General features: G+C 38.9%; 1 protein-coding gene across 3 annotated transcripts in view; it reads right to left on the reverse strand.

The window, feature by feature from the left end:
* Nucleotides 1-12,975, reverse strand: part of RYR2 (ryanodine receptor 2) — a 718,243-nt gene that overhangs the window by 423,487 nt on the left and 281,781 nt on the right. For all 3 annotated transcript variants that reach the window (XM_087863178.1, XM_087863177.1, XM_087863176.1), the window contains one exon: nucleotides 5,140-5,154. In XM_087863178.1, the coding sequence (XP_087719304.1) occupies nucleotides 5,140-5,154 (15 nt within the window). The remainder of the gene's footprint in view (nucleotides 1-5,139; nucleotides 5,155-12,975) is intronic.

Raw genomic sequence — 12,975 nt, forward strand, 5'->3', positions numbered from 1 at the left:
AAGTATGCAGACAGCCCACACTACAGTAACTCTGTTACTTAACAGAACTCTGTTAACACCAAGTGAAGGCAATTTCTGTCACAGGGTCTGCAATATGTTTCTTCTAACTTGTCATTTTAAAAGATACTACTCTGGCGCTGAATCAGAGAAAAAATGTGTAATTTCCACTCTTGAGCAGACTGGATAACCTGTTCATTCAACAAACATTTATCAAAAAAATTATGTATGCGAGATGCATTCAAAGAGGTACCTTGGTTCTTTTCTGTGTTTTTTTGGTCAATCCTGTTAATTTTTTTGTTAAATTTGGCCTGCTCCTTGCTTTAACTGAAGTGAGCAAATATTTAGGGACTTCCTCTGTTGTAGGGAATTTCTGGTAGCCATTTCTAGGGTTATCCCTTCCAGATTCTACAACAGTGTGCCTTGTGTGGACTGTTGGAATCCCCTAGAGCAATTTCAATGAGAAAAAGACCATCACTGCTGGGTGATATCCCAAGCAGTTGTAGTTCAGGATGGCGGAACAAAGGTCCATTTTCCCTTTTGCCCCCCAGACCCAAACCTATAAGCACTCAGCTATAGGACCATTATTGCGCTATGAGAATCCCGCTAGGACCAACTAGATAGGAGTTACTCAAACTCATGGAGCAGGAAGCTCAAGGCTGGCCTGCCTCCCAAGACCACACACGGGAAAAGATAACCTCGGCATTCCTTTGAAGTTAGCGTGTTCACTGCTAACACATGGGTAAAGTGAGCAGGCCTTGCAATTGCGCCATTGGAAAAAGAGGTAGAAAATTAAATTTTACATAAGGCGAATACACTTTCAATTCACACTAACGCCGTCTATACTTTAACTGGTCCTGCTGATTCTCCAGCATTACAAGAAAGAAAGTTTTGTACTCGGTCCTATTCATTCAAAAACCGTTTATTTGAAGGCTACTGTCAGAGGTTCGATACACCTGATGCCAAGGGTATCATGCATAATAAGTCACATCATATTTCCTTCTGCATTGGGAATGAACGTTTTCTCTGAAAACCCTAAGTATTTTATTTGCTCAACAATTATATACTGGATCCCATGGAGTTTCCTTCGAGTATTTGCACACTAAGAGCAAAGAAAATGAAGTTAAAGCTTTAACATCCAAATAATGGTGTGCTTCTTAATGCCTCCAACTATGTGATGGATTATCAGATCCTTTCTGCACAAGTAGTACCTGAAACTTACATGTCCTTGAAGGACATTTCCAAGTGTGACTTAGGCCCTAAGAGTTCCTGAAAATGCAGCTGTCAATCACCGTAGCCCCGCCCCACCCCTGGGGTTGCTAGAGCTTGTGCTATTGGCTAGTGAGCTGGCCCCAGGCAGAACCAGGATCCAGCAGTCAGCTTCTGCTAGAGGACTGTGGCCTCCTGCAGTGAGGGGGTCTATGTGCAGGAGCTGCTACCCTCTTAGGGAAAACAACTGTCATCTCCAAACTCCGTATTTCTGATGCTGGAGAGCTAAGCATCAGTTATTAAAAGGTAAAATCTGACTTTTTGAAAATAACAGTTAAAAACCTGCTTTCAGGGGCGCCTGGGTGGCACAGCGGTTAAGCATCTGCCTTCGGCTCAGGGCGTGATCCCGGAGTTCTGGGATCGAGCCCCACATCAGGCTCCTCCGCTATGAGCCTGCTTCTTCCTCTCCCACTCCCCCTGCTTGTGTTCCCTCTCTCGCTGGCTGTCTCTATTTGTCGAATAAATAAATAAAATCTTTAAAAAAAAAAACCTGCTTTCATTTCTGTGTGTGTGTTTGGTCCCCAGGCCCCCTGAAATGACTGACAGGGTGAATGGTACACAGCAGAGTAAAAAACAAGAGCTCATGAGCTGCAAGTGGGTAAGAGAGTCCAGAACACATTCCAACGTAAGCAACGCTGCTGAATGTGCTCTAAACCAGCCTCGCTCTACGCAAATTATCTTAATATCAATTTAGTATTAATAGGCATCCCTACGCCTCTAGCTTGCCAGGACCTTGCCGAAGATGTCCGATGAGGGGACCCATGTTATAAGTAAAAGCTCTGATGTAAATGCGTCTACATTTATGCTTATTCAGAACAATATGCAGTCGATGGGCATAATTTATTCATCTCTTATCCTCTGTGGGACGGAGGACAAATAGGATCCCTGTAACTACATCTGAAGTATTACTATTAGAACTTTAAAATGTAAGAGCAGAAAAGTATAAAACATAAAACCATAATAGCAATGACTAAGATAAACTAAAGGGCTTCATACACAGATAAAAATTGGCACTGTGTTTCTGTTGTTTGGGGTTGGTTTTTTTTTTTTTTCTTTTTAGCTCTGTGTTCTTTAAATATGTGTTTGTGTTATATATTGGCTTATTAACATGTCACTAGTATGGCTGCTATTTAAAGCTATCTAATTTACTAACCACATAATATCTAAATATTCTGTTTTGTTTTTGTAGGGTTTTTTTTTCCGGTACAGAAATGCTATGTTAACAAATGGGAGACATTCCTCATCATTCCAGGCCCTTATTATGCAAACATTGTTTTTTTTTTAAAAGTCAGACTACACAACTTCTCCACAGCCCTTGACTGCTATGACATAACATACCATTTTAGAAGTAAAACAATGAAATCTTAACAGGAATTTATTCCTGAGGGTAATACTTAGCTAAGCTGCCAAAATTTAAAACAACAGACAACGAGGATAAGAAATTTGCATCAGAGAACTTCTTTCATTGTGTTCAGATGTTTAAGCAGAGAAGCTTTTCAATTTACCCTGAAATACTAAAACTTGAGAAATGAGTTGTTCCGGGGAGAAAAATAGAAAAATATCTCCACACTTAAGCTTTCAAATCATCTGAGAAAAATGCAAACATGAATGGCTCAAGATCAACCAGAGCTGCAACCAGTGCAGAATTACGGAGCCTGGTCTTCTGGTCAACCCGTGGGTCCCCCAGCAGGGGAGATACTCACAGTCCTGCCGTCTGTAATAGTGAATCACATAGCAGGTTCACAGGATGACTGTAATTATTAATGAGAAGTCTGGCTTCAGTGCAAAATAAACGTGTCTGACAAAGCCAGTTGAACATTGTCAAAACAGCCATGTGGCACTGGATGGCTTACTTCTGATGGGGTCTTAAGCAAAAGCCTCTGGGGGTCGGGGGCACATCTAAGGTCAATGCAGTACTGACCAACCATTGTGCCACGAGCACAAACGGGCTCCCACCATAAGGAAGCATCTGTCTGGTTCTAGGAGGTTAAATGATGCCTGTCCAGGTATGAAACCCAAAGCAAATCATGACTGAAAGGTGACTGCTGAAGAAAATTCAGCATCTTTTCCCTTTTAAGTGGCTTAAATTACTACAATTTCATGCATATGCCCTCTGCTCAGATGTTTACTCAACGCAGGTAAGAAAATAAGCCACTGCGCTTCTGGCTTTGCAGTGAAAAGGAATTAGAGCCTAATTAAATTATTTTAGGTGTGCTACCTGGTTTAAATTGATTCTGCACATTATCTTGCTGTTTGCATTGACTTTTATATGATCTGCTCTCATGAAAGAGCTTGGAACAGAAGTTTCAGGTAACTATTCCATTCACCCTCTTCCAAGGGGAAGTAGATGGCATTGGATAAGGGATTGATGTGATAAAATGGAAGGGTGATAAAAGGAGTACAGTAAATGCAGATTTGGCAAGAAACGCTGAATTATTCAAACCCAGTTTCATTAGTTATCTGTTAATATTTGCAAGGAGAGGATATATTCGGGTTTTGCCGCTATTTATACCATTGTGCCAACTAAAATGCTTGTTTCACTATGTTTAACTAAGTGGTTAATGTCCTGTCTCCCCAATGTTATAATTAGTATCTTGTACTGAAAACTAATAGCAGCAGTTATTTGAAATTTTGGAAAATGTCTTGTGTCCTTGTTGACAGATGGCTTCAATGAAGGCTCAGCTCTGTCAGCCCATCCAAACTGTGAAATTCCTAATGTTCAGGAAGAGGTCCAGTTGTCAGGTCCCCACAATGTTCCTGGTTCAGAGTTTCGGAAAATATATAGGACAGGCTTAGCAAAGTAACTTCATGGACTGACACGAACACTCTGCTTCCTTCTTTACATGCCACCTTTTTATTTTTTTAAGATTTTATTTATTTATTTGAGTCCACCTTTTTAATCTACATCCAGAATTTTGATTTAACAGGCCTTATAGTTTATATCTTTTTAAATGATATTCCTTTGAATTTTTAAATTATATTAAGCTTTTACTAAGTGAATACAGTAAGTTTCTCTATATACTGTTTCTTGGCTTTTAGGATAAAAAATTATACTTCATGAATGTTATATGAGAAATAGGATAGGTAGGTAAAAATGAAACAAAAAAAAATTCTAGTTTATGTGTCAAAAGAATGACATTCTACTCTTCCCCTTCTTCTTCTGCATATTTTCTTCAAAAACATGACCATGTACTTTACTCTCCTCTTCGAGTTTGTCTCCTTTTAAAACCTTTCCATTTTTCTAATTTGGTTAAGAAATGAAAAGGAGTTAAATTATTTTCACTTCTCCCAGAGTAGGTAATTCGATAGTAGCTTTTTGGTGCCTCTTCTAATTTCCCAGAGTAGAAATCTCCTTCTGTACTCATGCAAGACAGCTTAAAAACAAAACAGTCAATATAATCCACAGAGTGAAAACTCTTTCCTTTTTTTTTTTTTTTTAAGTAGGCTCCACACCCAGCATGGAGCCCAAGGTGGGGCTTGAGCTCACAACTCTGAGATCAAGACCTGAGCTGAGATTAAGAGTCGGATCCCAAGCGAACAAGTCACCCAGGCACCCCACCCCTCCCCCTACTCTCTGAGTGAAAACTCGAGAGGAAAGCTGTTGAAAAAAATATATGTTTTAACAGGAGAAATTCCTAACAATGGCTAAATAGAACTTAACATGTTACAATATGACCCAAGATACCAAATGTCGTTCATTAAGCTGTCAAATCTAAATGTGTGATTTATTTATTTAAATTTGCAAGTTCCAAAATTTGACTTACTGACTTGAAAATGTGAAAAGTGTCATGAATTCAAAAATAAACAAATACCTGTAACCAAACTTAAAATGCACAAATTATTACCTACATAAGAGATGGTCCAATGGCTTACCTTCATCATGAATTTCTGTAGGGGCATAAGGAAAAGAGAGAAAATATTAAATACACATTATTTCAAAGGCTTGTATTTTAAAATACATCTTATTTATAAAGATTCCACTGTTTCAGATGGAGTTATGTGAACAATAAGCATAAAAACCACACGCACTGTGGTGTCACAAGGAAATTTAACATCAACTACATGCTAAAGAAAAGCTGTGGCAAGCAAACTCTTTAAAAATGACTTCACATGAGTTCTTCCTGTTCGTGTGAAAACATGCTTCTCTACTTTAATGTGTGATTTCATTTACAACATAGCCAAGCACCAAAAATCCAAAGGTAAAATCTCAAAAATTATACTCTGAAAATGCTTTAAAATTTTTTTGATTTCATCTTTTGCATAAAAATGCCATGATAGAAACAGCAACCCAACGAAGTTTCGTAAAAAGAGTGGATTAGAAGCAGGTAAGGTGGATTGTAAACTAAAATGCTGTGATAAGCTGCTCATAGTTCATGCAAAAGAACACTAAGCAAGTCCTACGCACTGCATATTGTGAGATGTGGATTTCAAAGAAAAATCACAAAAACTTCTTTTTCCCTTAAAATGACACAGCCTCATCTCATGATTTACATAAATGATAATAGCTCTTTTTTGCTTCGAAAACATAATATGTACATGGCATTTCTTCATTTTCCTTTAGACCCATAGAGTTTGACGCCCTCTTCTTAGGAGAAGCACACAGATGAAAAAGAGCTAAGAAGGAAAACGATATTATATTTCCAAACATAGGGTTAAATTTAGTTGTCACAGTGTGTAAGCCCTACAGAGAAAGATACACATATTTACATTCATTTTAAAGAAAATAGCAAAGGGAAGTTTTCTAACACAGATATTTGTAAATACCACAGTAATATTCCTGAAACATACATGCATAGTAATTTATATATAATCAAATTGCAACTCTACTGTGACTGGGTTTTTTTTTTCACTTTTAATATTATAATTTGGTTAAAGTTTTATTTATTTAAGTAATCTCTACACCCAACATGGGGCTCAAACTCACAACCCCAAGATCAAGAGTCGCACGCTCTTCTGACTGAGCCAGCCAGGCACCCTTGTGCTATTATAATTTTAAGGAAAAAGTGTAAAGAGCCATTTCATTCTTAGCTTTAAAAATATAGGCTGTTTGGTTACATTTTTGTAGGTGATATCAATGGTAAATGACATGAGAAAATTTGTTTTCCATGAGGAAACTGGCCAATCACATCCTAAATGTGATCTCTGGTGATATATAGCTATCACTACATGAGGAATTAGGAAAAAGTCATTTACAAGCTATAATTCAAAGTAAAACAAAAATCCAAACTTTTGCTACAGATCATGGTTTATGACAGATACTTAATTCATGAGTTTTTTTTAATTGATCTAGGTTTTGGAGACTTTTCCTTGAGAAATGTTCTCAGCCAATTTTTTCAGTTATCTCAGGTTAAACTACTTCAGGACTGTAGTAAATAGAAAAAAATAATGGTCAGGGGAGTCCGAGGTCTGCTATTCACAGATTCTAAGTTGTGTCTAACTGCAAGAAGGGCAAGTCACAGGAGAGAATAATCCAGATATAGGGTAAAAGAGAACAAAAACTGAAAATCAGCAAAGGCCGAAATATCCATCTGTAGACTGAGAAAGAACAGCAGGTGTAATAGACTCACATTATCAAAAGATAATCAGAAACATGAAAGGCTTAGTGGCATTACTGACATTAACTTTTCGTACAAATCATCTGTTGGTCCATTTGGCTGAAGGGCTAGTGATAACAAAGTGGTAACATTGTGAGAAATTCAAAACGGATCATTCAAGGGCAAAAAAGGAAGTAAGATACATTAAAACAAAAAGGATAAATATGTTATTTTAATCTCAATGTAAACACTGCATAGGTATGATAAAAAGCAACAGAAAAGTAACAAAAATCATTTAAACATTGCTGACATGATAAAAAAGAAGAAGAAAGAAAGAAAGAAAGAAAGAAAGAAAGAAAGAAAGAAAGAAAGAAAGAAAGAAAGAAACCCATGCATAAAGATAAATATTGAAGAGGACAGGCTTGATGTAGGTTAGAAGAATATCACCTTATGCTTACAAGTTTACACTTATTTATCTCCCTCATGGAAAGATAATTAGATAAAAGCTAAAATTCTATTAGACAAGATACAGAAATGCAGGAATACAAACACAATTAGAGCCCAGGCACCAACATGGACTGACACTGCTTTCTGTCTTACAAGAGACTGGTAGAGGATGAAACCCAAAGGGGGAGATTTTAGTTCTTTAGGGTGAAGTTGCAAGTAACCGTACCCCTCAATGTCCCCGGTTTAGTGTAATTACTTCAGAATTGGCAGTCAGATGAAGCTTCGAATGTGACCGAGAGTGGAGGCGTACCACGCATCACGCAAAATAAACGTGAACCAGCAAGAGAAATAGCACTTCTTTCACTTTAACTTCAACAAAGATGGCCCCGGGGGTCTAATGGATGGCAAACTCAAGCAGAATAAGAAGAGTCTTCCGTCTAGAAGAGTATGTCATTTGATCTAGCACATCAGAAAGACCTCAGAGATTTTCTTAGCATATGCAAATGATCATGAGTAGAAAAACAAATCAAATAGCAATACTCCACTCTGAAAATTGTAATCAAACACCGGACATCAAGAGAATGCATAATTACATTCAATCTGCTGCTGGTATAAAGAAACAGTGATTCAGGTGATGTAAAAAGCTCCTCCACCATAATTATGCCTTTCAGTTCAACCTGGAGTTTTTTAAACTGTTATTTCAATTTTGTGAAATGACAGTTGATTAAAAAAAATTAATACTTCTGTCTATGGACCTGTTTTAGAAGTTTTAAAAGAACTTTTCTGAAATGCCTTTTTAAAAATTATATAGATATAGAATTAGCACAAAATGAAAACTGGGGGGCTTATCACTAAGGAGAATTATCCAATATGACAATCTAAGAGACTAGTGCAAAATTTTGACTCAGGAGTCCTTTTAAGATGAAGTTTCCATTAGAGGAATGAAATGTCCTACTCTGCACACAAGCTATCCATCGAATGTCACCTCACGGGTCACCTTCTCTCCACGTCTCAAGATGCTAGGATTTCTCCATAATCTTTCAACTGGTAACCTCTACTTTGTGAGTGAGGATCCATCTGGTAAACTTCATTAAGTCGAGAAAAGAAAAAGTTATTTAACCACCAAAGATTTGGGGTTATTGATGGCTATTTTTTTTTAACTGGAGTCTACCTGACATGCAATGTTGTATTAGTTTCAGGTGTACCACATATTCATTCAACAGTCCATACATTACTCGACACTCCCCGTAATAAGTGTAGTCACTCTACATTACTACAACTTTACTGCCTATATTCCCTGTGCTGTGCTTTTCATCCCTGGGACTTATTTTATAACTGAAAGTCTATACGCCTTAATCCCCTTCACCTATTTCACCCATCTCCCCCCTCACCTCCTCTCTGGCCGCTACTAGTTTGTTCTCTGCATTTATGAGTCTATTTCTGGTTTTTGTTATTGTTGTTTGTTCATTTGTTTTGTTTTTTAGATTCCACATATAAGTGAAATGATACAGTATGTATCCAAGACTTACTTATCATAATACCCTGTAGGCCCATCCACATTGGTGGCTGTTTTAAGTTAATGTTCCCAACATATTTCAGGGAACAAAAGAAGTTTAACTCCAAGTTCCAAGTGTGTATCAATATAGACTATCTACTAGGATATATGGATATACATTTGTAAAAACAAAACCCTCAACTATTTCCCTTATGATGACTACATTGTATGTAAATGCTTAACTTTCTAGGGATCCCCCTAGAAAATAAGGGTCTGTGAAATGCCTTCTCGTTATCCAAGACTGAACTGATGGACAGACATGTTGACTGTAGGCCCAGAAAACATCTAAAAGGGGCTCAGCTTCCAGCCCATGAAAGAGCAATGGTACCTGTAATGATAAAGCCCAGGGCTATGCGAGGCTACGTGTCATATTAATGACGATCCCTGGCATCTAGTGATATGGGCATGCTGGTATCTTTTAAAAAATTCATTATATTTTGGGGGGCAGATCGATAGTAATGTTGTCATTTTCATCCTACTGACAAGTCTGTCCAGGCAGGGTTTAAATGGACTGCCTTTTCTTTTGAGTGTAATGGGTTTGACATATATGTGTGTGGAATTATCTAGGTCTTCTTGAGAAGGGTACAGGGAAATAAATGATTCTGATAAGCTACTCTAAATCCTCCCATTTTCTCTCTCACACACGTATTTGTAAATCACTCAGCTGCATGAACATCCAAAATGCAAAGTAGAAGAATTATCTAGGGTTTTCCTCTTTGCGTAGCTTGTCTCGTGAAAAATATTTCTTAAATCAAAAACAAAAAAATTGACCCCTACACAGAAGATATGGATCATAAGGACCTGAAGATACATAAAGCCTCACCTGTGCTCAGACCACCCCCTACGTACAGAACACTGTGTACACCAAGACACAGATGATTCTATTCTTTTTCAGATCATTCCAAACAGGAATGAACATTGATAACAAGAGAGCATTTCACAGACCCTCCCATAATAGCACTTGCACATGAAAACACATTATTTTTTGAAAACTGCTACTGAGTTAGGAACATTTGAAAGAATTTTTTATTTTAACAATTACAACGGCATCAATGTATTCTTGAAAAGAGCAAGTAAATATATGAGACCTTATTCGGTCTATAGACAATGCTTCACACATAAAAATATCACACTACTTTCCATCCCTTCTCCCCAACTCCACCTGTGACCAGCAATCCCAGGCCCCGTGTTAGAGACCAATGCTATGGGTTAGACATGCCAGAAGGCTGGGGTGGAGTAGCAGAAAATAACAGGCAATCAATCACCTGTTAATCCAGAACTCACCAACGTCATTCTCCCTTGGTGCATGAAGAGCAGCATTTGATTACTCAATAGGTTCATTATTAAATGCAAAATACTCAAAGATGCTCAGAGAGACACTGGGAAACAAGTGCAGAGAGGAAAGGAGGGAGGAAGAGATTGATTAAGACTGATTGATTGACCTTGGATGAAGCTATCCAGAATCATGCTATCAGAAAATGTATAAAGAAGCCATCTTAATTTCCATATATATTTAAGTTTTAGAATGCTCCTAAAGGTCCTCAGCTGGGGTTGTTAATGGACTACATAGTTAAGTATAACAGTGTTAAAGTAGGACACCTGTCTCAGAATGAAGTGATGGCAATTACAGCCACAGGCTAAACCACACTGTTATACCACCTAAGCACAGACACCAAAGGGATGGCTGAAAACCCACTTGCAGCCCTTGGTGGACCCCCAGTTCTGGTCTTCCATAAGTAGATGGGGAGCAAAGAGATGGTTTCTGGGAGGGAAGTTTTGGTAGGCTCAGAGTCCTGCTCTCCCCCATGCCCAAGCCTGCCCTCACCTCAAGCCTAGCGAGAGTGGCAGGGACACCTGTGTCCTCAGGAAAGAGGACACTAGAGACGAGCATCTGTGCCTGAAGATCAAGATGAAGAGACAGGCTGGTAGGCTGTGTCAGCAGAGCGCAGGGCTGCCGCCAGAGGTGGGCTTGCTCCAACAAGCAGACCAGCTGTCCTAGAAAGAGCCAGCCTGCGGATGTCCGTGATGCCCCCAAGAGACCTTAGGACAAGGCAGTCATCACCACCGACCAGCTGAGGGACAACCGGCTGCAGCAGCAAGAGAACCACAGGTCAGATTTCTGGTGATGGGCACTCCCCAGAACACCCTCCCTAATGCCCCCAAAGAGGGTCAGCTCTAACACCCGACATGATGAAGGGCACTGCCATCAAGAATGACTTCCTGCCAACTCTCCTCTTCGCCCATGTTCCTGCCGCACCCGGAGAGGGACAGGAGCTCTGGACAAGGGGCAGAGGTGTGAGAAAGCCAGCGGCGTGAAGTGAAGGCAGCTTCCCACAGCCCCTTCTCCTCCAGCCCTCCCGCCTGGGGCAGCCTGAGCCCCAAGACAAGTAATGTGCATGAACTTCAGACTTCACCTCATACACAGGATTGGGCGATTTTATTACCAAAATGCGACTTTCTTGACTTGAAATGACTCAGGGGTGTCTCATGGTCTGAATGTAGGAAAGGTCATGGGACCCATCCTAATTTAACCAGTGGGACATTGGTGAATAAGCCCCACAGAGCAGGTAGATAGGCAGGGGGTTAATTTGTTTTCTGTTATCCTTCAAGGTACCTGTCACAGAATTTCAAACTTCTAATGACAAATGCATGAGATTTGAACTACATAGGTCTTCAAAGAAAGAAAGAGCTCAAATCTAAAATTTACTGAGTCATTGACTCAGAGTGATTATCAGTTTTCTCAAACAAATTCAGCAGGGTATTTTAATTATATGATACCTAAATGACAGTATATTCCAGCATCAATGTTTTATTATTAATATATGGTAATATTTTAGAACAAGAAAGGACCAGTCCAGATTCTAGCCCTACAGCCAAGATTACAGTCCACAGAGAGCCTACATAGGGCTGATAGGGTGAGGAACTGCATGATTTTCCAGCTCAATATTACTTCCATTACTTTCTGAGAATCAGAAAGAGATTCTGCAAAGATTTACAAATAAACTTAATTTTGAGATGCGAAATTGTAAAAAAAAATAAAAGAGAAAAGCCACATAGGGAGGCAGCTCAAAAGTAACCAGTTACACAGAGGAAGAAAGGGGGATACTTACAGACAATGGCAAAGGGGGTTTCTATTTGTGTGGGCATCCTATTCCCAGGAGATTTAAAAGTGGTTTGAACGGTTGGTTCAAGAAAAAGAGATCTAGATACAGCACAGAAATAGTGTAAGGGAAGCGAAGGGGTACAAAGATGAGAAAACACAAAGAGACTTGTTTCAGGATGGCTGATATTGCCGGGGGACCCAAAAAGGTGACAAACATGTTCTGAGAAACAGGCTTTCGTTACCAAGAAAAGAACAATGTAAAGCGTGGATCAGAACTTTAACTACAGGCACAGAAGATACGAAATTTCAAAACAAAAACAAATTGAACAAAATTAGGAATAGTTGAGCTATGAATAGATAATGAATTTAAATTGTTGCCAGAAATATAATATAGAAGCAATGGCTCTCAAAGTCAATACACAGGTGTCATCATCATGGAAATGGCCACTTATTAAAAAAAAAAAAAAGAAAGGTTTCCATGAATATAAAGGGATAGAGTAAGTGCAAAAGAACCATGATTCACAAAAAGAGGTGAACGTGTACTCGTTTGAGAAACACCACTGAAAGTCTCCTGAAAAAGTAGCCAAATGTTCACAATATGGGGACTATCAAAAGAATTAGATCCCAGAATCAGGAAAAATAATAAAGATAAAATGAAACCCATTCGTTAAGTCAACATTAAAAAGTCATCCTCTTAAGTCACAAAGCAAATAAACACAAAACAATACAACAATGAAAATAATGCAATATGCCTCACTGTTTTGCATGCTCTGGAAAAAAGCGGATTGGGAACATCAGTGTTGGTGAGACTCTAATTCCCATTCAGAACTATTCGGGATATTCAGGGTCTTCAGGACTGGAAGGATCCTTCTCCCTCCCTCTCTTTTTAAGAGAAGAGGAAAGTGACACCAATGTGGTAATGTGACCACTTCACACAACTGGTCACAATGTTGGTCCAGACTTAGCCTCCAGAATCCTGCGACGGCACCTTTCCTCTCCTGTCATTCACCCTTGCTTTTTAAGATTACAGTCATACAGATAACAAACCGTTCTATAGTACCTGGAAAAAT

This window comes from Ursus americanus, chromosome 6 (genome assembly GCF_024610735.1).
Source record: "Ursus americanus isolate L20-20 chromosome 6, mUrsAme1.1.p, whole genome shotgun sequence".
Lineage (NCBI taxonomy): Eukaryota > Metazoa > Chordata > Mammalia > Carnivora > Ursidae > Ursus > Ursus americanus.